Source organism: Nelumbo lutea, chromosome 2 (genome assembly GCF_056320005.1).
Source record: "Nelumbo lutea isolate HS-2025 chromosome 2, American lotus-T2T, whole genome shotgun sequence".
In the NCBI taxonomy this organism is placed as follows: Eukaryota; Viridiplantae; Streptophyta; class Magnoliopsida; order Proteales; family Nelumbonaceae; genus Nelumbo; species Nelumbo lutea.
The window spans coordinates 20,913,659-20,937,876 of NC_142685.1; the positions used below are offsets into that span (position 1 = coordinate 20,913,659).

At 43.7% G+C, this 24,218-nt stretch overlaps 1 protein-coding gene across 6 annotated transcripts in view; it reads left to right on the forward strand.

Moving 5' to 3' along the window:
* The first annotated feature begins 4,968 nt into the window (after positions 1–4,968).
* The window catches only part of LOC148869057 (transcription factor-like protein DPB), a 41,520-nt gene continuing 22,270 nt past the window's right edge, over positions 4,969–24,218 (forward strand). For 4 of the 6 annotated variants that reach the window (XM_088969651.1, XM_088969654.1, XM_088969655.1 and 1 more), the window contains exons 1-5: positions 4,969–5,467; positions 5,618–5,864; positions 6,623–6,702; positions 6,954–6,997; positions 9,499–9,561. In XM_088969651.1, the coding sequence (XP_088825777.1) occupies positions 5,620–5,864; positions 6,623–6,702; positions 6,954–6,997; positions 9,499–9,561 (432 nt within the window). In that variant the 5' untranslated portion in view covers positions 4,969–5,467; positions 5,618–5,619. Of the gene's footprint in view, positions 5,468–5,614; positions 5,865–6,622; positions 6,703–6,953; positions 6,998–9,498; positions 9,562–24,218 lie in introns of all 6 variants that reach the window. The other 2 variants (XM_088969652.1, XM_088969656.1) reach the window with 1 other exon arrangement.

The following is a 24,218-nucleotide window of genomic DNA, read 5'->3' on the forward strand; positions in this document are numbered from 1 at the left end:
AAGTCTTGAGTTCGGAGGTATCTATAGGACAAGTCAGTTCGGCGAGGTGAATCCCGAACTGTTACAAGGTTGGCCAGCTCGACGAGGTATACCCCGAGCTGTTACAAGGTTGGCCAGTTCGACGAGGTATATCCCGAGCTGTTACAAGGTCGGCCAGTTCGGATTACTCTGGTTTTGGGCCAAGGGTGAGTTCGGGCCCCTCGTAGGGAGTTCGGTCCGCTGGTGTCCCCTTGTTCACGCCTAGGCTTGGCCCTTTTGCCGAGCTGTCGTTTCTGCCACGTGTCGCATAACTATGAGGTCGGGCCAAATCTTCCTTCATCAATTGCCCCCCACTCCTCGTGCCAAGGGTCTTCCCTTGGTGCTTTCATGTAAAAGTAGTTTTATAAATGTGCTTTCGTAAAAGTACTTTTATAAAAGTGTTTTTGTAAAAGTGCTTTCGCAAAAGTAAACATCTATGACAACAATTTTTTGGGTAGAGTTTCCTCAAAGAATGAAATGAGTAAGATGGGGCATGATTATTTTTCATGCTGTAGCTAGTCAATTTTTGTGCTATTGGGCTGATTTTTCGTTCTAAAAAAAATGTAGCCCTTGGCAAGAATTTTGTAATCAAACACTCTAAGGCTATGTTTTGTTTGAAGGAAAAAGTAGGGAAAGGAAAGGAAAGGTGAGGAAACCTTTACAAATCTTGTTCAGGTTTCCTTACCTTTCCCTTCCTTTCCTTACATTTTCCTTCAAACCAAACGTGACCTGATGTAATTCATTCTTACCCATCCTTACCTAAAATGAACTGGTACAGTGAACCAAAACATAGCCTTAATTAATCTTGATTGAACTCGATCCACCACCTCCTCATACACCATACGTTGATTTCTTCCAACAAACATCGACATACTCAAATATTTCACCTTGCTACCTGGTCTTTGCACTCTCAAACTCTTTAATGAAACGGCAATGTCTAGAAGAAATATTTTTGGTTTGCTAAAATAAATACCTCATTTAGAAAAGTTAACCTCTTGATTGGAGCAAGCCCCAAAAAAGGAAGGATGACAGTGGGTCTCCTTGTTGCAGTCCACAATAACTAGGAGTGAATCTAATAGATTCTTCTCCATTAACAATCACCGCAAGCTGTGTGTTGTAGAGATACACATCTTCACTAGACTTCTCCATTGTTCATCAAATCCATGAACTTCCATCACCTTCATTAAAAATCCCCATTCCATTTTATCATACGCCATGAACTTCCATCACCATGCTTGCCTTGTTTTCTTTTTCATATAATGCAAAACTTTTTGCCCAATTATACCATTGTCAATTATTTGATGTTTAAGTACAAAAGCTGCTTGCCGTGAATAAATTAATTTATCAATTACCATTTTAAATCTATTAACCAGTACTTAAGAAAAAATTTATAAAACACATTACATAGGCTAATAGACCTAAAATGAGCAACTGTTTCTGGACATTTAACCTTAGGAATAAAAACTATATTGTAAAATTAACTTCTATCATCTCATCCCCAAAGGATAATGATTGAATAAAACAATTAAACCACATCTTGTTCAATAATCGACCAAGATTTATGGAAAAATGATGCAGACATACCTGGTATCAGGTCCGAGAGCCTTCAACTCACAAATTTGAAAATGCAACGTCACGTATCTCCTCTGTTGTAGGGACCCTAGTCAATGCCTAATTATCTTCGATAGAAAAAAGTGGCCGTAGCAGTTCTCTAGTTGTAGGAGACATAACAGGTTGCGAAGAGTAAAACAATTCTGAGAAATATTTCACAAATAATTCTTGCATCTCTTTTATATCCTCCATCCACCCCCAATCCCCATCTTCCTTTTTTTCTTCTTCTATTTACTATCGTGGAAAGATGAAAAAACATCGCCTTCCCGCAACCACAAGTCATCCATTTGCACTGCAAGTTCTTTAGGAGTACAAATGCAAATATGTATAGAGTGCAAAACTTTATATTTTGTATGTATTTGCATTTATATACTCTTTCCAAACTCAGCCTTAGGCAAAATCTCCTCACTTGAGGGGCTCCCCAACCCTCTACAGTTCCATATTAATGCCTTCATGGCTAATTTCGGAGTTGATGAGGGACAACCACTGAAAACCCAGTCATCAGTTGATCATTGGTAGAAGATATTTGTTGTACTTTAATGGACCCTACACCTTCCAATAGACACATCAGTCGACTCGCTATATATAGTTTTGAAATTTCCCTCCATGTAACTTGTACCACCTTTGCAACCAGAGGTTCCTTCTCCAGGCCGGCCGGTTGAATTTTTGGTTTTAATTTCTACCTTTCACTACAATATACGATTATTGCAATTGTCTAAGGGCCTTCACATACATGGCCTTTTTTCCTTTACTATCCATTTACTGATACGATTGCAATTCGATCTCTCTCATCCACCCCTATCCAATCGGCAATTCTAGATCTTCCTAGTTAAACCGTTCGAGTTGGTTACTGACAACACTCCACAACGAACCATGCATGTCGTCTTCACCCTTTTCAGTTGTAACCGTTTTGTCCACCTCAGTCACGGGAAAACTGACTATCAACCTCCATTCCCACCACCATTGCCACCGCCATCAAGTTCATCAGCGACCACCTCATTTGTTGTTTTCCTTCCTAAAGATGCGGTTGTCGCAGCCTCTGTGGTCATTCCTGAACCATGATAATTATTGGGGGGGACACCACCACCAAATATTTCACTTCTGTTACTGCCCACCGTTTTTGTTCGTAGCCATGCATGGTCCCTAATAGAGGATGATTTGACCTGACCCATGACACATGGACCTGATTCAGTACAAGCAACAACTCAACACCACAGCCTTACTGCAACTAAGTAACGAGCCTGCAGGACATCTCGCTACGTCATAGCTCACTATAGGGGGAGTTTGCTACAACGCGAGCTCGAGGTCCCCCGAGCTACCGAAAGGGAATACTCCAAGGCTATCCCAACTCGCGAGCTAGGGTAACTAGTTCACTCCAACACTTGGGCAGAAAAACTGCCCCAAAGACAACCTTGAGAAAAGTCACCTCGAAGTACCCCTGGGAGTTCACTATGAAGTAGCTCGATACGCGACAGGATAGCTCGCTACAAGGTAGCTCACGACTAAGCGACGCGATACTTTCATGAAGTTTCTATCTAACAAGACCGTACCCATTAGACTGCGCCATGTCTTCTGACTGACGGCGCAGTCAGTGCCCACTCGACAGATTTTACCCACGTCTCTCGACAGATGGTGGCGTGCCTGTCCTCCCGGGACGTGTCACCCATCCAATTGGGTAGTACCCTGCAATGATCACCTGCGCAGCCCTAACAGATAACGGCTGCGACAGAAGTCCAGTGGCGATTATGCCCGATTTGACAAGAACGCCTATATAAGAGCTCCTTAGTTGAAGGGAAGCTCTCTCTCTTGAATATCTGAGATCTTATCTGAAATTTAATTGCTCTCGAACTAATCTTGAGAACTCAATGATCCAGCGCGACCTACACTCTTAACATCTTAACACTCTTAATTTCTTTCCCAACGTTCTAATTTAAGTTTTGGAGTATTCCTGCTGGGCAAATCCCCTAGGGATCCTTCACCTTCTTCTTCTCAGGTGCCGTCCGTTGCCAGATAGGAGCCAGTCAACAGCCAACTAGGAGTGGCCAGATCATGCCGCATCAGTCCCCATTGTAACTCCGAATCAATAGACTTATCATCATTCTCTTCATCAACCTTACGTGTACAATGTTTTACATCATGGCCCACCCTAGACTCTACCACAGTAAAAGCAGAAAACTGGTAGATGTTCATACTTAATATCAGCCCAGATTGTTCTTCCCTCTCGACCAAACACTGGTACCCTCCTACGAAGATGTCCACTCAAACATCTGGACTCTACCACAGTAAAAACAGAAGACTGGTAGATGTTCATACTTAATATTAGCCCAGATTGTTCTTCCCTCTTGACCAAACACTGGTACCCTCCTACGAAGATGTCCACTCAAACATGTGGACACCAACGCTGCAACCCATTGACTGCCCACGGGCCTTGTGAAAGGATAGTCCTAATATCCACCTTATGTGAGAAGAAGAAGAGAAACACCAATCCATGAGGGGTGGATTCAACTTGCACTAGACGTTGCAATTCCCAGACTTAATTTAGGAAAAAGGCTCCCAAGTCCGAACTACAACGGGGTGTATCACCTTCTCCCCGACCACCTTTCCTATCAAACACTACTTACTCCATCTACTTAACCCTTCCTCCAATTCAACACCCACATGTCATCCATCCTCTTCAATCCCCAACCTCCAAAATTCTTCATCTAACGCATCCACTCTAAATCCCATCATCAAATCCTCACAATCCACTCTAGAGCGTTTGCTAGTTGGTTTGGTTCAGTTTCAGATTGTTTGGCCAACTAAATTGATCTAATTGGATTAGGGAGATGGTCACTCGAAACTGACCAACCATTAGTGAAAATCGGTTAATTCGAGTTATATCCATCAATTATTTTAAAACCGACTCAGAGGCTATAAAAATTAAATTTACAATAATTTTATTAAAAATAAATTAAAAAATAAAAATTTTATAATATAAAATATTTTAGACTAAGAAATATAAGAATTATCCACTTTTTGATATTAAAAAATATATTTAAAATAAAAAATATTAATATATATCTATAATTGGGTTAATTTACAAATGACCAAACCGAAACTAACCTGACTTAGTTGAATTGGGAAATTGCTGAACCAAAGTCGATAGGAAATACTAGAAAACCAACCAACTTGGATCAAATTGGGCTGAGTTGGAAAATTAAATAATTATTTATTATTAAAAAATTAAAATATAAAGCAATTAATATTATGTATTTATATTTTTTGTTTAACAAAGTCCGTACTTCGCACGGGTAACCGGTAGTTGATGGGTTTAACGATGTCAGATGTATATTTGATGATGCCGAAGTGTTGAGATTTGGAGGGTCGTGGATTATCAGACGGCAGCAACTTTAAACACTACAAAGAAGACAAAGATCGTCGGTCACAGAAGAAACAAACACCCCACGCCCGCTTCATTCCCTCTTTTCTCTCTATTCAAGAGCTTGAGCCCGGGTGCGTGGGTGGTGGTTCCACTGTACCTCCTCCCTCCATTGACTCAAAACTGAATGCCTCTTTCTAAATTCTAACAGCTTTTATTTATTTATTTATTTTTCTATTGCTCGGCGCTACTTTCTTCTTCTTCTTCTTCATCTTTCTTCTTCTTGTGTCAACACGGCTCCATCTCCTCTTACGCGTATTGATTACAAGGAACATCTGTCAAAAGGAGGAGAGGAGAGGAGAGATATCTATATGGCAGTATAATCTATAGTCTTCGTTCTAATATAGGAATCCTCGCCACTGATTATTACGTCTGTTCATGTCCAGGCCGCCCAATTCTTCAATTTTAAGATCTTATAAGGTCATTTTTCTTCTGTATTTTTTTTTTATTTGAAAAATTTCTTTGGTTGATTCCTCGCTTTTTTTTTTGTTTGTTTCCGAAAATAGCTGTTTTGCTTTATTATAGTTGCAATAATTGTAATTATTATTGTTCTTTTCTGAGAATTAGTAGGGATGGTAACTGGAGGGAATCAACAAGAAGATGGGGAGAAGAACCCAACGGGCATGTCGAGAGGAGGTGTAACAAGGTCGTGGGGGACGACATTTTCGGGACAATCCGTCTCGACAAGTGGGAGTGCGGGGTCCCCGTCAAGCCGGAGCGAGCCGGCTATGGCGACTCCTGCCAGTGAGAGCACTTTTAGTAGATTGAATCACCTTGATATTCATGGAGATGACGCTGGATCTCAAGGAGCCGTTATGTGAGTTTTTCTAATACCTTTTTTTTGCTCTCTTCCTCTCTCTGTATGAATTTCTTGGTGTGAATTCAATTCATGAGGCTAAGTTTTATTTATGTGGTATTTGTTCTTATGGTATTGACTTTTGTGTGGTTTATGGGAAAACTATGGAATTTATTTTGAATACAAGGTGGGAATGGTTGAACTCCATCAATATTTTGACAATTCTTATTAACCAGAAAATCCCTCAAATTCATTGTGCACATGAAGGTGGTATTAAATTCTAGTGCATTGCAGAATGCATATAGTCCTTGAAGCATTAAATTCTGATGCTTTAAGTTCCATCATTTCTGTTCTCATTGGAGAGGGAGGATTGTTTTTGATGATAGTTTTGTTTTACAGTGAAAGATATACTGTACTTTTCGTCTCTATCATGTACAGCTCATATACATGTACATGCCTTTCTGAGGGTGCCTTTCCCTCTTCATTAATACAAATTATACTTCATTTATATAAAAAAAATCCTCAAGGTTGTGGACGGGAAAGAATAATCCATGCATCTCTCTCTCTCTCTCTTTCTCTCTCTCTCTCTCTCTCTCTCTCTTCTTCCTTTGAGTTTGAGTTCATTTTGTATAATATTGCATTGTAACACGAATCTTCACTATTGGTGGATTTCAGAAGCTGGGTAAATTCTTTTCCATCTGCCTGAAAGGTATATTGCAACATGAGTTCATTTTGTTCTTTGCTGAAGTATGTCACTTTCATCTTCTATTTCTAAGCAGTGGAAGGAAGAAGAAAAGGGGTCAAAGGGCAGTTGGAGGTGATAAGAGTGGAAGAGGTCTCCGCCAGTTCAGTATGAAAGGTGACTTCTTTTCCATCCCCTATTTCTATTTGTGGTATGTTTGATCCAGTTTTGTGTTATTTTCCATCCGGATGCAATGTTAGGTAAAAAAAGTCTTGGGATGCCCCTGTCCCAAACTAAATCAATCATATAGGCTTCTAGTAGTTTTTGCTCTGTAAAGGCTGTTCTCCATAACGAGTCTCGTTTCCAGTTGATAATGTTGGTCAGTATGTTTCTAACTCTGTGTCTCTATTTTGCGTGATTATTTCTAGTCTGTGAGAAAGTGGAAAGCAAGGGAAGAACCACTTACAATGAGGTCAGTTGGCTCTTGAATTCATATACGTATTTTATTTTCTTGTGTTGTCTTTCTGATGTTCTTATAGGGAAATTAACAGGTGACTTGTTGTTTGAGTGGTAGTTAGGTTTCTTATGAAATGTTTATTTTGTTACTTATCTTGGTAGGATGCTTCATCTCTTCCCTTGGATTTATCTAGTTGACATTGTCTAAAAGTGCACCTTCTACGAAGCTTATAGATGTTCATTTAATTTCATTCTTTTATTTCAAGTGCATGGAACTACAAACAGATTTCCCAGACAACCTAGATTATGGTATGCTTAGCATATTGTACACATATTATTCTTTTGTAAAATGCAATAAAGCACTTCAATCATCTATAAAAAGGGGTGCAATAGTACATATGAGTTACAAAGCCTGTACCCATGTCTTGGATTTTAGGGAATGGAGAGTTATGCTACTAATCAATTAAAAAATGGAGAGTTGTGTCATCATTTCTCTTATTTGGATATGATAGATCATTAGACGGTGGCCATTGGTGACTAGATTTGCCCCTCACAACGAGCCAGTAATTTAGTATGGGAGCTCCACAAGGAAGGTAGGGTGAGGCCAATTCAGGTGCCATGGATGCCTACTAGGCCTGGTTTAAAAGATTCAGTAATGTTGTTTAGAAAATTGGTTATAGCCAATCCCATGTTGGTCATACACTATTCATCAAACGAGAAGGTGATATCTTGAGTGCATTAATTGAATATGTGGATTGCATTGTGGTCATCGGGAATATAGAATTTTGCAAGCTGAAGCAATTCCTAGTGTTTAAGTTTGAAATTAAAGACTTGGTGACCTCAGAATCAGATATTTTCTAGGCGTTGGGGTTGCTCATTCTAAGAAGGGAATCTTTATTTCCCATAGTAAATATGTTCTGGATGTATTGAATGATATAGGGAATCTTGGAATGGCACTGCTGATACTCCTATGGACCTTAATTGCAAACTTAGTGGCAATGAAAAGAACTTCTCAATGATAAAGGAATGTTTTAGGGGCTGGTTGGTTACTATATTTATGCATGATTATACCAAATATCTCTTATGCCATGAATTTATAAGCCAGTACATGCATCAAACCAGAGTTACACATTCATAGACTGTTGAATGTATTTGAAGGTAGAATTCTATGGAGGTGTACTAGAGCAGCACTACTTTGGACTGTTTGGGAGGAAAGAAATGCAAGAATATTTGAGGGAAAAGAAAAATCTAAGGAAGCATTAGTCGAAACAATAACATTGAAGGTGGCACATTGGGTAAAAAGCTTGGAGTTGTTTTCAGCTTTTAAGGTCGAAGACTTTTTTAGGGTTTGGGGACTTACTGCTGCCTCCTCATCTACGAGACAACAGTTTTTTGAGGCATGGTCTCCTCCAACAGATGGTTGGAAGAAGTTGAACTTTGAAAATGGAAACATTATTGCTCTCTACTCCGGTCCTGTGGAGCAGGGTGATGTGGCAAGGGCAGAGTTTCTATCTGCAATATATGGGGTTGAGAAGGCTAAAGAGCTGGGTATTAATAGACTGATCATCGAGGGAGACTCAAAAACTGTGATAAAATGGTTGCAGAAAGGGGAAGGGGTGATATGGCAGTTGAAGAATGAATTTCGAAGACTTAAATGGAATCAAAGAACATGTCAATCCGGGTAGGATGGGTTAGGAGATCTGCCAACAGTTTGGCAGATAGCTTAGCAAAGCAAGGAGGTTCAAAGGACATGTATGTTTTGAGCACATTTGTAATTCTGTTCTGGGTCAGCTTAAGGTCTCTTTTATTGCTGTACATGAACATTATAAGGTGGAATCCTACACTGGTGTATACCAGGCTGGTTGTGTGAATGATAGGAGGTCAACCTCAAATTATTGCACATTCATAGATGGAAATCTTGTGGCATGGAGGAGCAAGAAGTAGTTATTGAAGCGAGGTCTAGTGCAAAAAGAAAGTGTCATGCTGTGGCATATGGTGTGGCTGAGTTACAGTGCTTGTAAACTCTGCTAGGAGGGATTTGATGGGCCTTTAAGGTTGTACTAATCAAGCTGCTACTAACATAAACATAACCCAAGAATGATAGGATGAAGCATATTGAAGTTGACCGACATTTCATCTGAGAATATGTTGCTTGTGGAAAGATCTGCTATTGGCTGACTTTTTATACTAACGGAGTTTGTAGAACTAGGATTTGAAGACAATATTCTCAAACTGCACATGATTAACATCTGTACCCAGCTTAGGGGGGAGTGTTGAGAGTGAGTCAATTTATGTGAGTGCCATGGTTACTTTTTCCTTTCTTCATTGGTTATTAAGGGTAGTTTTGTCTTTTGTTTTGACTTGTATCTCAAAATATACATGTAAGGAAAAGCGGTTAATGGTTGCATATTTGCTATTCCTTTTTCAATTACCAACTTTCATTTGGATGGGCATTGAGTTATTGCACTATCATTGATGTTTTCTCCTTTTTGTGACATAACCTGAGCTATTTTTCAGGTTGCAGATGAACTTGTAGCAGAATTTGCAGATCCTAACAACAGTCTTGCATCTCCAGACCAGGTAAGATGGTTCTAGAGTTTGGTAAAGGGAAGGACATTATATCCATACATCTACTGAAAAACTCATTAGCTTGCATGGACTAGACCTGTCTCTTTTTGTTGTCTTCTTGTACTTTCTATTACATTCACCACACTACCATATATTGGATCAAGGAACACCCAAGCTTGAATCACCTCAGGCCAACTAAGGTGGACCAACCAAAAGACCCTGCTCAAGTCCTGACACTCCCAATAAACGAACAGAAAACCTACTGAACTCTCACAGGTCCTAATGCACTAGAGAAGAGCCCCTTTTTCCTTTTGTCACTCTTGGCTCTTGTATATGGGAATTTACCTTCTACTCAAGATCTTCTTTTTCTTAATATATGCAGATGGGATCCTCCACTTGCTCCCAATCAACAGAATAATGGGAATCCTTGCAACTAATCTATCCAAATCATCTTCACTTTGTGTTTTGTCCCTTTCTTCCAGCATGGATATCATAGAAAAGAATTCAAATGCTCATCTCCTTGCATAGAGAAAGATCCAATCTTCCTCCGCCCTATTGAGTGTCTCCCTCCTCTTAAGACTGGTTATTTACTTGTTGCATACACCATTGTTGTATATGTTGCATAGATACATATACCACCTCACTTACAAAAATCTCATCAGTCTCCTCTGTCTCCAGTAATCCAGTTTAACCATATTTCTAGCTTCTGCCTATTAAAAATCAGTGGACTGATTGCTTCCACCAATAAAGAACCTTCCCAATCTCTTTCATCACTTCACTATCTGTTCAATGATTTCCAGAGTGCAAAACTTACAATCTTCAGCTATATTAGCTTTCATTCCATTGCTTAATTACTAAATTTTTTATTCTATGCTCACAATCACCTTGGGTTGTGTTATATGGTATATAACTAGCTCTAATTTGACGGCTAATAGGCAGGGGTCCTACAGTGGTTTCTAGGGTGGAAGAAGTGATGTTGATGATTAAAGAAACTTGATTTATTTTCTTGGATTTTATTGGGGGATGATTTGACTTGACCCCTTGAGACAACGACACGTGGACCTGACTCAGCACGAGCAACAGCTCAGCACCACAGCCTGACTACGACTAACTAATGAGCTTGCAGGACAGCTCGTTGCGTCATAGCTCGCTATATGGGGAGCTTGCTACAACGCGAGCTCGAGGTCCCCCGAGCTACCGAAAGAGAATACTCCAAGACTATCCCAACTCGCGAGCTAGGGTAACCAACTCGCTCCAACACCTGGGTAGAAAAACTGCCCCAAAGACAACAATGAGAAAGATCACCTCGAAGTACCCCTGGGAGCTCGCTTCGAAGTAGATCGCGACAAGATAGCTCGCTACAAGGTAGCTCGCGACTAAGCGATGCGATGCTTTCAGGAAGCTTCTATCTGACAAGACCGTACCCGTCAGACTGTGCCACGTCTCCTGACTGACAGTTCAGTTCGTGCCCACTCGACAAGCTGTACCCACGTCTTTCGACAGATGGTGGCGTGCCTGTCCTCCTGGGATGTGTCACCCATCCAATTGGTTAGTACCCTGCAGAGGTCACATGCGCAACCCTGGCAGATAACGGTTGCGACAGAAGCCCAGTGGCGGTTATGCCCGATTTGAGAACTCAGTGATCCAGCGCGACCTACACTCTTAGCCTCTTTACACACTTACTTTCTTCCCCAGCGTTTTAACTTAAGCTTCAGAGTATTCCTGTCGGGCAAATCCCCTAGGGATCCTTCACCTTCTTCTTCTCAGGTGTCGTCCGTTGCCAGATAGGAGCTAGTCAGCAGCCAACTAGGAGTTCCCGGATCGTGCCGCATCATTTGGCGCCGTCTGTGGGAAAAGCTTTAAGAAGCCTTCCTCTAAGTTCTTACAGTTTCATTTTCTGAAAACTCAGCATTCATGGCTTCCTCCAGCAACGCCGGACGTGGTGCTAACCAGAACGCTTATGGGAAGCAACCCCAACTTCCTACTGTCTGTATTGGGCAGTTCACCAGTCCCCCTCTCCGTGGACGGAGTTCCCAGTTTGAACATTTCTCTCACAGTGGCACCCGCGGTCGCTCCACTCCCTTTCACAATTGGGACAACCTTTGCTGAACCCTCGGTTGTGCCCCCAACGGCCAACCTGAACCAGTTGGAGGACTTAATGCAGTGCATGCGTGCCATGCAAGCTCAAATGCAACAATTTCAACAATTCCAACTCTATCAACAACAAGTGCTGCACCAGGTTTCCCAATGCCAGTATTAGCAGTAGTTTCCTTCTTTGCCTCAGGCCTAGTCGTCGCTTCCCCCTCGACATCCGACCACAAAGCAGACCAAGCCCTCCCGCTGGAGTGAATGACCTCGCCGAGGAGAGGCCTCCCAGGCCCAGGATCCTGCCAAGAGACAAGCCTCTTCCCATAGCCAGAAGGAGAGGCCAGCCACCCCCGCCTCATAGCCTGTGGGCAGGTCGGGGGCCTCCTAGCCAACCAAGTCCGTATCGCCCTGACCTTCGCAGTTCTAGCTCCCGCTCGCAGAGAATCCGTTCGAGGTCCTGGCTGCAGATTATAGGCAGGCCCTTCGGCTCAGAGCCACCACCAGCAGTCTGAGCCCATTGAGCTCGACGACATTGAAGAATCAAGCACCAACGTCAAGCCGGCAAAGCAGCAACGAAGACGCCGGCGAGCTCGTCGAACTGCTACCCGAGTCTCTCCCGAGCTCAAAGGAAAAGAGGAGGTATGCTCAGGTGAAGTGAAAGCTACCCCTCTCCTCTCAGTTTCTTCCCCACTATCTCCAGAACTCCTTGATGTCTCCATGCCAAGGGACTTCAAGCTCCCTCCACTGGACAAGTATGATGAATCCTTCGATCCAAATGATCATGTGGACGCCTTCCAATCTCAGATGCACCTGGCAAGAGCCAATGAATCCTGCGTGTGCATGGCCTTTTTCAACACCCTTAAAGGGGTAGCCCGCACATGGTACCGTAACCTCGCGCCTGGTTCGATAAGAAGTTGGGCGCAGTTTGTGCAAGTTTTCACCTCCCACTTCGTCACCAGCAAAAGGTGCCCGAGAACTCAGGAAAGCCTCCTCGGCATAGTTCAAAAGGAAGGGGAGTCCATTGGGAGTTACATCAAGCGATTCAACGATACTTGTTTACAAATACCCGACCTAGATCTCGCAGTTCGCCTCATCGCATCCAAGCGAGGTATCACCCACAAAGAGTTCAAGTGGCACGTAGTTGTCAATCAACCCAAGACCGTGACCGAGTTTCTCAAGCGCGTAGACCGATTCATAGGGACGGAGGAGGAAATCAACCAGAAGGGCGAGCAGATCCTTGAGAAAAGGAAGAGGGAACCAGAGCCCCCAGCTCAGGGCGATAGCAAGAAGAAGAGGGACCAAGCTCGGGGGGCAAAGCCAAATCAGCCTTTCCGAGCTCCAGCAATAGAAAGGGACTATACACCCCTCAACACGAAGTGGGTCGAGATCCTCATGGCGATCAAGGACGCTCCATACGTGAAGTGGCCACTTCGACTGAATGCGGACCCTAATGTTAGAAATAAAAGTCTGTATTGTAGCTTTTATAAAGATCACGGTCATAGCACCGAAAGTTGTAAAAACCTCCGCGATGAGATAGAAGAACTCATCCGTCGCAGATATTTGAGAAATTTTGTACAAAGTAATAATAATAATAATAAAGCAGGTCAGTAAGGGGAGAAGAATTGAGATGCTCTCGAGTCCAGCAGGCAAGTGGAACAGCCACAGAAGCAGCCCCCCGAAGAGAGACCAGTTTGGGGGACCATCCACGTCATAGTTGGAGGCTCGATTGTGGCGGGTTGTACCTCAGCTGCAACTCGTGCATCAGCTCGCGAAGCCGCCAGGGAAGAGCAGAACCCCCGAAAGCGGCCAAGGTTGGAAGGTCCCATGATGACGCACTCGTCATAAAGGTGAAGATCAACGACTTTGAAGTCAGGCGCGTCCTCATCGACTTAGGCAGCTCGGCGGATATCCTCTTCAAAGTAGCCTTCGACCAACTGCAGCTCCAGGAGAGCGATCTAAAGCCTGCGAACACTCCCCTTGTAGGCTTCAGCGGAGAGGAAGTCAGGCCCCTGGGAAGGATTACAGTACCCGTGGAGGTCGGCACTTGGCCTAGAATAGTGAGGCTCAACCACGATTTCTTAGTGGTCCCAACCTCCTCCCCATATAACGCCATAGTGGGTCAGCCGATTACCTATGCCTTACGGGCTGTGGTGTCCACCTACTACTTGGCCATGAAGTTCCCCACGGACTTTGGAATCGGGATAGCGTGAGGTGACAAGCTTGAGTCTCGCAAGTGCTACTTCGCCGCCCTTAAAGGGAAAGCCAAGGTGGCCGATGACCTCGAGTTGGAGCGACCTACGGAGCAGAGCGAGGAGCAAGGTGCGCCCATAGAAGAGATCGTCTCCATCCCAGCCTCGACGGAGGACCCAACCCGAACACTTCAAATCGGTGCTTCCATCGAGGAACCTCTGCGATCTAAACTGGTACGCTTCTTACTTGAAAATTTAGATGTTTTTGCATGGTTTGCGGCATAAATGCCCAGCATAGGCCCTAGCATCATAACTCATAAGCTTAATACTGATCCTGTAGTTAGGCCCGTTAGACAGAAGAAACACAACCTAGCCCCAGAGGGATGGAGGGCAATCGATGAGGAGGTCAGGAAGCTCCTTGCAGTCGATTTTATCAGGGAAGTCCATTACCCGAGTTGGGTGGCCAACCCCGTTCTGGTGAAAAAGGCTAACGGTAAATGGCGCATGTGCGTCGACTACACTGACCTGAACCGAGCTTGCCCAAAGGATTGTTTCCCACTTCCCCGGATCAACTGTCTGGTGGACGGGACCTCGGGGCATGAGTTGCTGAGCTTTCTAGACGCCTATTCGGGCTACAATTAGATCAAGATGGACCTGATAGATGAAGAAAAGACTGTCTTCATAACCGGGCTTGGCCTGTACTGCTACAAGGTCATGCCCTTTGGGCTAAAAAATGCAAGGGAGAGCTTTCAAAGACTTGTAAATAAACTGTTTGAGCCATTGATTGGCCAAAAGGTAGAATGTTATGTAGACAACATGGTCGTCAAAACCCAGTTCTCCTGTGATTTAATACAAGACTTGAATTTAGTTTTTGAAATCCTACGTAGATTCAATATGAAGCTAAACCTGAATAAGTGTGTCTTTGGCGTCACCTCGGGTAAATTCCTAGGATACATTGTTAACCGGTGCTGCATTGAAGCCAACCCAGACAAAATAAAGGCCATCCTAGATATGAGACCACCCTGAAAAGTGAAGGAGGTTCAGAGGTTGAATGGCCGAATAGCCGCTCTGAGTCGCTTCATGTCCAAGTCGGTAGATTGCTGCCTACCTTTCTTCAAAGCAATTAAATGCAAAGGGTTGGACGAGCTCAAAAAGTACCTCGCTAGTATACCGGTCTTAACCCGGCCCGAAGAGGGCGATGTTTTAGAGCTGTACCTCTCAGCAAGTGACGAAGTGGTCAGCTCGGTACTAATAAAAGAAGTAGATCGGGTCCAACGACCTATCTACTATGTTAGTAAAGTGTTGCAGGGAGTAGAGACAAGATATCTGGAGATGGAAAAATTGGCCTATGCATTGGTTATTACAGCCCGAAAGCTCCGTCCATACTTTCAAGCTCATATTGTTATCGTTTTCACCATCAAACCTCTGAGGCAAGTCCTACTCAAGCCCAAGGTCTCTAGTCGACTGACGAAGTGGGCCGTTGAGCTCAGCGAGTATGATCTCCAATACAAGCCACAAACTGCTATTAAGGCCCAAGCCTTAGCAGACTTCGTTGTGGAATGCACTTTCAGCTCCGAAGTCCCTAGGCCGGTTGAGCATGAGGCCCCCAGTTCGGGCGAACCCGAAGCTCCCATGCCGGTTGAGTCCGAGCACCGTGAGGTAGCAGCCAGTGTGGCATCTCTCCTAGTACGCACTACGCTTCGAGTTCGCGACATCCAACAATGAAGCGGAGTACGAAGCGTTGATAGCCGGGCTAACTCTTGCGAAAGAAGTGAAAGCCAAGCATATCATTGTCTGCAACGATTCATAGGTGGATACGAAGCTCACAAACCGACTATGATTGCCTACTTAGCCGAAGTAAGAGAGGCTCTACTCAACTTCTAGTCACACTTCATCAGGCAAGTCTCGAGGTGGAGAACGCTGAGGTCGACGCCCTCTCGGTTAGCCAACACCAGTGATAACACCATGAGAACCGTGTACATAGAGAACCTGCCTCGGCCTAGCATTCTCGGGGGGGCAGAGGAGGTCGCTTCTGTCGTTCAAGCAGAGCCGAGCTGGATTGACCCGCTCGCGAGCTTCCTGTTACACGGGACCCTCCCTGCAGATCGCAATGCTGCCAGAAGGGTAGAGCGTCAGGCGGCCAAATACGTCACGATAGACGAATGGCTGTACCAAAGATCCTACACGCTCCCCTACCTGCGCTGCTTGCAACCTTCCGAAGCCGAGCTCGTACTCCGTGACACTCATGAGGGCCTGTGCGGCGGACACTTGGGGGGCAAGGCCCTCGCCCAAAAAGCACTACGACAAGGATACTACTGGTCAACAATGAACGCTATTGAGCTCGTCAGAAAGTGTGATAAGTGCCAGAAGCATGCCAATATCCACCATTAGCCCGCTGCCGATCTCAAGTATCTCACCAGCCTGTGGCCTTTCGCGCAATGGGGCATCGATATACTCGGACCGTTTCCACCAGCGACAGGCCAGAGGAAGTTCCTGGTGGTAGTAATGGATTATTTCACCGAGTGGGTGGAAGCTGAACCCCCCGTAACGATCACAACCCGAAACGTCTAGAACTTCTTTTGGAAGAACATAGTGTGCCGCTTCGGGGTTACCTCGGGTATTGATTTCTGATGACAGTAAGCAGTTCGAAGACATCAAATTCCAGAACTGGTGCCAAGACATGGGGATCCGACAAAATTTCACTTCGGTCGCACACCCTCAAGCAAACGGTCAAGCAGAGGTTACAAACAGAGCTATCCTCCGTGGACTAAAGGCACGGTTGGACCGAGCTAAAGGACCATGGGCAGACGAGCTACCCAGTGTTCTATGGGCTTACCAAACCACAGAGAAGACCGCCACAGGAGAGACTCCCTTCAACCTCACCCACGACATCGAGGCAATCATCCCAGTTGAGATCAAGGTTCCCTCGCTACGACTGGAAGCATATGACAACAAGGCAAATGAAGACGAGCTACGTACCAACCTCGACCTACTCGACGAGGTAAGGGACCTCGCATATATCAGGACCGTAGCTTACCAGCAAAGAGTAGCTCGGTACTATAACGCCAAGGTCAAGAAGCGGAACCTCTGCGTCGGCGACCTGGTCCTTTGTAAAGTTATGGTACCTGAGCCCAACGCTAGCAAGCTCGGACCGAATTGGGAAGGACCCTATCGAGTGAAACGGGTGCTCGGGGAAGGAACATACGAGCTCGAAACCCTTGAAGGGAAACAAGTACCTCGGGCATGGAATATTGTCAATTTAAGGCAGTATTACTTGTAATTATTGAGTAGACCACGAGTCACTCTAAAAGCGTAAGGGCCAAAATGCCGAGCTAACACGACCTCGACGCAATAAGACCCAGTGACCTCTATGGCATGGGCGAACTACTGAGTAGACCATGAGTCACTCCCAGAGCCTAAGGGCCAAAATGCCTAGCTAACACGACCTCGACGCAATAAGACCCAGTCGCCTCTATGGCATGGGCGAACTACTAAATAAACCATGAGTCACTCTCAGAGCCTAAGGGCCAAAATGTCGAGCTAACACAGCCTTGGCACAATAAGACCCAGTCGCCTCTATGGCATGGGCAAACTACTGAGTAGACCATGAGTCACTCCCAGAGCCTAAGGGCCAAAATGCCAAGCTAACACGACCTCGGTGCAATAAGACCTAGTCGCCTCTATGGCATGGGCAAACTTCAAGGGCAGACTACAAGTCACCCCCTCAGCCTAAGGGCTAAAACACTGAGCTAACTAAGACCTTAGCACTATGAAAGACTTAGCCAATTCATTGATAAAGGTAAGGTATGAAATATCAGAGGCGTAAGCAGCTCAGGTCTGAACCCTACAAAGCATGGCTCATCTCAGTACGATCGGTTGGACCAAGTAAGGTACAACCTACAAACATACAGTCCGGGCACACACAGTAATTACTTCGCGGTATACCATAGAGATGCCTTAAGCGCTAAGGGATAGCTTGGGATAACGATTACCGAAAAATCCTATTTTGATTATGCAGCTCTAATAGCTCGAGTGACGGGATCTCTTTAGCAAAAAATAAAAGGAGCACACCATACTTAGCAGAAAAAGAAATTTCATTGCCATTCCAAAAAAAAAAAACTGAGCTAAACAACTCGAGAAAGTTCAACAAGAGATAAAAAAAGGGCACAATCGCCCAAGAAGATCTTTGAAGACCGGGTTCTGGCACCCGGGAACCACCAGTGATCAGTCAGAAGAACAGAAAAACAGCCGCCAGCCTTAGGTGTCCACCTCCTCCACCTTGTCCTCGTCCTCCGGGGAGTCAGGCTCTTCCTCCTCTACTTGGTCCGTCGTCTCGGGAGCCAGGCTCTTCATGGTGATTCCGTCAAGGTTGAGCCCAGAGAACTTCTTTCGGACCAACCAGCGGTAGAGCTTGAATCCGAAGTGGTACGAGCTCGAGCCATACTCCATTTGGAGGTCGTGATACTCCTGGGAGTCCTTGAAGTCCAGACTGCCTTCTCTCGCTCGGCCTCCACCATGGTGTCGAAGTTCCGAGTTCGATCCAGAAGTGTAGACTCCAAGTCCCGAACCTGTTGGCGAAGAAGCTCCCTCTCCGCTGCCACCCTCGATGATTCCTCTCTATAGCGCGCGCTCTCCTTGGAAAGCATGGCGATCTGCGCCTCCTAGTCATGGATGAGCAGCTCTTGGGCCTTGCTCCCCTTGCGAGTGTGATGGAGCTTGCCCCGGGCTTGGTCAAGCTCGCCTTGGAGCTTCTGAACGATGACTCTCTGATTGTGAGCGTCACTGGAGTTGATATTTGTCTGGAGGGCCATGGCGTGGATGGCGGTGTTCACCTGCCAACAAGAGACTAAGGTCAGAGGACAACAAAAGAAGGGAAAGAACGAGAAGAAAAAGAAAAGACTACTTACCACCATATAGTGGGAGGCGGCAAATGCGGCGAGCGCCTTGGGCTCCATCTCCCCCCACCTAGTGACCTCCTCGTGGCAGATTGCCCTTCGGCTCTTCCGCCCAGCCACGATATAGTCATTGACCCCCTCCCAGTTCCTTACCGGGAACTGTGGGTAGGGGAATGGGTGGGAAGGACTAGGAGGAATGACCCCTTGACTCAGGAGCTCACCCTCCTCGAGGCCACCCTCTCCGGTGCCTCTTTCAGATGGGGCCGGTGGAACTTCAGGCGGTGGAGAAACAAAGTCTGGCTCAGTAGACTCGAACTCAGTGCCCCCAGAAGTGGGAGTTCGGTCGGGACGCGACCTCTTTGCCTTACGCTTCTGGTTGCTGGAGAGAAGGCGGTGCGTGTCAACACTAGACATGATGGCTGCCAAAAGAAACCACGAGGTATTAGTCCAGTAAAAGAAAAAACATATGTATACACATGATATATTTTTACAGGGCACTATGCGACCTAAAAGGCAACCTACCCGGACTCAAGCCAGCCTGCACGAGCTTCTCCTCGGTCAAGTAATCTGAACAAAGAAGGCCTACAGCTGCCCAGGACAACAGCGTTTTCCGAGTTTCAGAGTCCAACTCAACCCTAGGGTCCTGGATGGCCCTCCTATTTATAGCCATTGTGCCCCTAGATCAATGGTCCAGATTGAGATATATCTGACGGTTCGTAGTCAAGCTGACCGCACGTCTTCTGAAACCGAAATGTGACTGGATGCACGTCTCCCATGATTGAGGTAATGACGACTGCACGACATCCAGAGTCAAGAGCCGCTTCGGCGCATTTTTCGGCATTCGAAACGTCAGAAATCTCCTGACTTCTGTGCATGCATTTAATGCGAGCAGTCAATCAAGTTTGAACTTCGGTCAAATCCACCTGTCCCACTTCATGAACTCCTCATGCTAAGGTAGCACTCTTAGCCTGAGGAGTGGGGAGCAATTGATGGAGGATGATTTGACCCGATCCCTTGAGACAATGACACGTGGACCTGACTCAGCACGAGCAACAGCTCAACACCACAACCTTATTGCGACTAAGTAACGAGCCTACAGGACAACTCGCTACGTCATAGCTCGCTACAACGCGAGCTCGAGGTCCCCTATGCTATCGAAAGGGAATACTCCAAGACTATCCCAACTCGCGAGCTAGGGTAACCAACTCGCTCCAACACTTGGGCAGAAAAACTACCCCAAAGACAAACTTGAGAAAGGTAACCTCGAAGTACCCCTGGGAGCTCGCGACAAGATAGCTCGCTATGCGACAGGATAGCTCGCTACAAGGTAGCTCGCGACTAAGCGACGTGATGCTTTTAGGAAGCTTCTATCTGACAAGACCGTACCTGTCAGACTGCGCCACGTCTCCTGACTGACGGTGCAGTTCGTGCCTACTCGACAAACTATACCAACGTCTCTCGACAAATGGTGGCGTGCCTATCCTCCCGGGACGTGTAACCCATCCACTTGGGTAGTACCTTGCAGCGGTCACTTGCGCAGCCCTGGCAGGTAACGGCTGCGACAGAAGCCCAGTGGCGGTTACGCCCGATTTGACAAGAACGCCTATATAAGAGCTTCCTAGTTGAAGGGAAGCGCTCTCTCTCTCGAACATCTGAGATCTTATCTGAAATTTAATTGTTCTCGAGCTAATCTTGAGAACTCAGTGATCCAACGCGACCTACACTCTTAGCCCCTTTACACTCTTACTTTCTTCCCCAGCGCTCTAACTTAAGCTTCGGAGTATTCCCGCCGGGAAAATCCCCCGGGGATCCTTCACCTTTTTCTTCTCAGGTGCCTTCCGTTGCTAGATAGGAGCTAGTCAGCAGCCAGCTAGGAGTGCCTGGATCACGCCGCATCAGATTTCGTACAAATAATATGGGTCTAGAAGAAGGAAGAGGAAGAATAAAAGGGAAAGAAAAAAGAAAAGCATCACATTTGAAGAGGGGAGAAAAGATGGGCATTCAGTCCCTTTCATTAGTATTTATTACTGGTAATAAAAGGCATAATTACAAAAATACTCCTGGCTGTAATACTAATAGAAAAGACATGAAATCTCAAAATCTTCAGCACTCCCCCTTGAGTATAGAGATTTTTTGTGCCCTGCTTCCTAAGGTCAAATTCTAACTTAGACTTGATCACCCCTTTGGTCACAAAATTTGCTAATTGCAATTTTAACTTGACAAAAGGTAAAGAAACCTCCCCCAAATAACTCTATCTCAAATAAACATTTGTTTGCTATTTACCTCAATATGTTTCTTTTTATAGAAACGATAACTTTCATTAAGCTTGAAAATAGGAGAGATACAACTGTCATCTTCCAAAATAAGGTGATCCCTCAAACATAATCAATTTACAAGCATGCCCAAAATAAAGTCTCCCTATTAACCCTTTGCTTTGTTAAAGCATCAGCCAAACCATTTGCTGACCTCCTAGTCCAATTAAACTGTGCTCCAAGCTCCCTTGTGAGGTTCATTATTTCCCTTGCATACCGTCTAAGGGACCAAGTGCCCAAATTATTTGTTTGCATCCAACCTACGACCAATTTTGAATTCCCCTCTGCTTGCAACTGTTGAAATCCCTATGGTTTGCTAGAAAAGCCTTTAAGAAAGTGGAAGAAATGGCTGGGGACAGGGGATTGTTGGAAGATAAGGCCGACATTCCGAATCCTGAAGGTAGTTATTGGCTGGCTGGAAAAAGAAAGAATGGACTTTGGGAATATGCAAATGAAACAAACAAATTCAAGTGGCAGTCAAGGGGTATGTTATAAGGCTTCAGTGGGTTAAAAGGACTGCTAACTCCTTTGCTGATGCCTTAGCTAAACAGGGGGGTAGGAAGCGTTCACTCATTGTGGGCATGCTTGTAATTCTTTCATTGTACTTTGACTGTCCTTAGGGAGTGCTAAGAGAGTTTACCCCTTCTCTTGGATGCTGTATTTATAATTTTCTTTTTTTAATGAAATCTTTGTCATTGAACAAAAAAAATCCTGATGTTGGGTCTTTAGTCGAAGAGGTGGAGAAGGGCACCACTTTGACAGTGGAGCAAGTATTTGAGAAGAATGCGGTTTTAGAGCTAGAAAGGATTAATGATAATTATGGGGAGTGGAAAAGGATTAAGGCCAATCTTTCTGTAGTTAAAAGATTCAAGCACCAAAATAACTACAGAACTGTGACAGTTTCGAAGCTTTTTGATAGATTGAGAGGAGGCCTATTTGGGGTTGGAATTAAGAAAGGGTAAAGAAGACAAGAAGAGCTTTGAAGAGAAAAAAAGAGTTTAGTCTTTCAAGAGAGGAAGGTCTGAAATGAATGGGTCCTAATATTAGTCTTGGGAAAGCGATTCTGTATTTCTGTTGGGGTGGTATTCTAGGCTGAACTTTGGATGTTGGGAGGAAAGGATAAGTTAGGTGCTTCGGTTTCATATCTTTTGAGTTCTGGTGGTGGGTTGTTTTGAGGTTTTACTTGGTTTCGGATTTTGGTTGATGGCTATATGTTTTAATTAGGGGTGGTTAGGTTGATTTATGGGTTTGGGTGATGCCTTATCACCCTTTGTATTCATTTCCAATTTTCTTTCTAATAAAGATTTTTCTTTATTTACAAAAAAACTCCTACGACCAATTTACCTCAATATGTTTAGTGTGAATGCTGGACAGGATTGTAGGTGATGTTGATTGCAGCTTGGTCGTCACAATACAACCTTAGAGGAGTCTGAAACTTCATTTCAAGCTCATCAAAAGAAGTATATAGCCACAATAGCTCAAAAATTCCATGAACCAGAATTCTATACTCAACCTCTAAACTTGATTGAGCAATCACAGACTTTTTTTTTCTTTTACTTCACCAAGACACAAGACCGCCTCCTACAAATGTGTAATATTTTGAAGTAGATGATCCAGCCCAGTTTGCATTAGTTACTCTTCAACTTTTGTGTTACTCTGACCAGCAAATGATGTACCTTGTCCTAGAGTTCCTTCCATATATTTAGTTGCCTCAAAATGTGGAACCTGTAGTTCATGCATTAATTGGCTAATCACATTGATTGCATATCAAATGTTTGGTCTTGTCTAGGGGTGCAACTTGGGCAGGCCTAACCTGAGCCTGAACCAACCCAGCCTGAAGGTTTACACGGGCTGGGCTTGGATTTTCGGTCCTTGGGCTAGGCTCAGGCACAAGAACTCGGGCTTTTTTATTTTTCGGGTTGGGCGCGGGCCTAGCCTCTAGATAGCCCGAACCCGACCTGACTATACACATTCATGCATACATATATAGATACGTATTTGCATATATACATACATACATATATATACTAGTAAGTGTGCATGTGCTTTGCACGTGGTAATTCTAGATGGATAATAATGATAGGAATAATGTATCCAAAATTTGACTTCTTTAATAAAAAGTTACCTTTGATTCAAAAAAAATGTATCCAAAATTTTCTATAAAATTCATGTATTTTTTATTTTTTTTACATTTTTTGTTTCTCACTGTTAATCAGATGCAGATTGCAAAATCTGAATTTGATTATGTAAGCACCTCATATTGGGCTACAAAGTTTTGGGTATCATTGCCAGGCTTACCTATTTGGATGGACTCTTCTTTTTTTGTAATGTTTTATCTTCTTAGTGTATACTTTTTTGTTTATTTATCAAAATAATGTAAGATTTAAAGAGAGGGAATTGAATGGGGTGAAAATTGTAGTTCAAACTACATTTTAAACCTCACAGTTAAATAGGATTAAATTCAAATAATGGGTATTTTAGTTAAAAGAAAGTTTCACAATTTTATTTATATTTTTAATAGTTGTGTAAATATGGAGTTATAGATGTATTCAATTTTTTTCTATATGTTTTTTATTTCTATTTGTGTAAAATTAATATTGTTATTTTTCGTAAAATTTATGCATTTTTATTTTTGTTTTTTTATATTTTATTAATTTTTATTATTTAATTAATTACATTAAAGGTTGATAGATTTGACCCAAAAGTTGAACTACTGATCTCCGCTAAATCGGAAAATAATTTCATTTTGGTTAGTTTTAGATTATGTATTTCATTTTCATCATCAATAAAAAATAATTCTTGTTTTTTAATTTAATTAATAAAAATTTCATAAATGTGTTTTTTTCTACATTTTTGTAATTTTCTATATTTATTTCTATTTAAAAAATTTATTATCTAACTATGAATTCAATGGTTGGCCAATTTGATTCAAATAGTTGAATTGCTTAGTCATCACTTGGATAAAGAATGGTTTTGTTTTTTAGTAAGTTTTAATATATATGGGTTCATATTGTTAAAAGTATATATATATATATATATATATATATATATATATATATATATTGCATAAATGTATACGTTAATGTATGATTATAGAGCGGGTGGCTCATTGACCAAACCGATCCCGGCCTGGGACCGAGCCCAACCCAATTGCATCAAATTACAATGCGGGCTGGGTTCGGGTT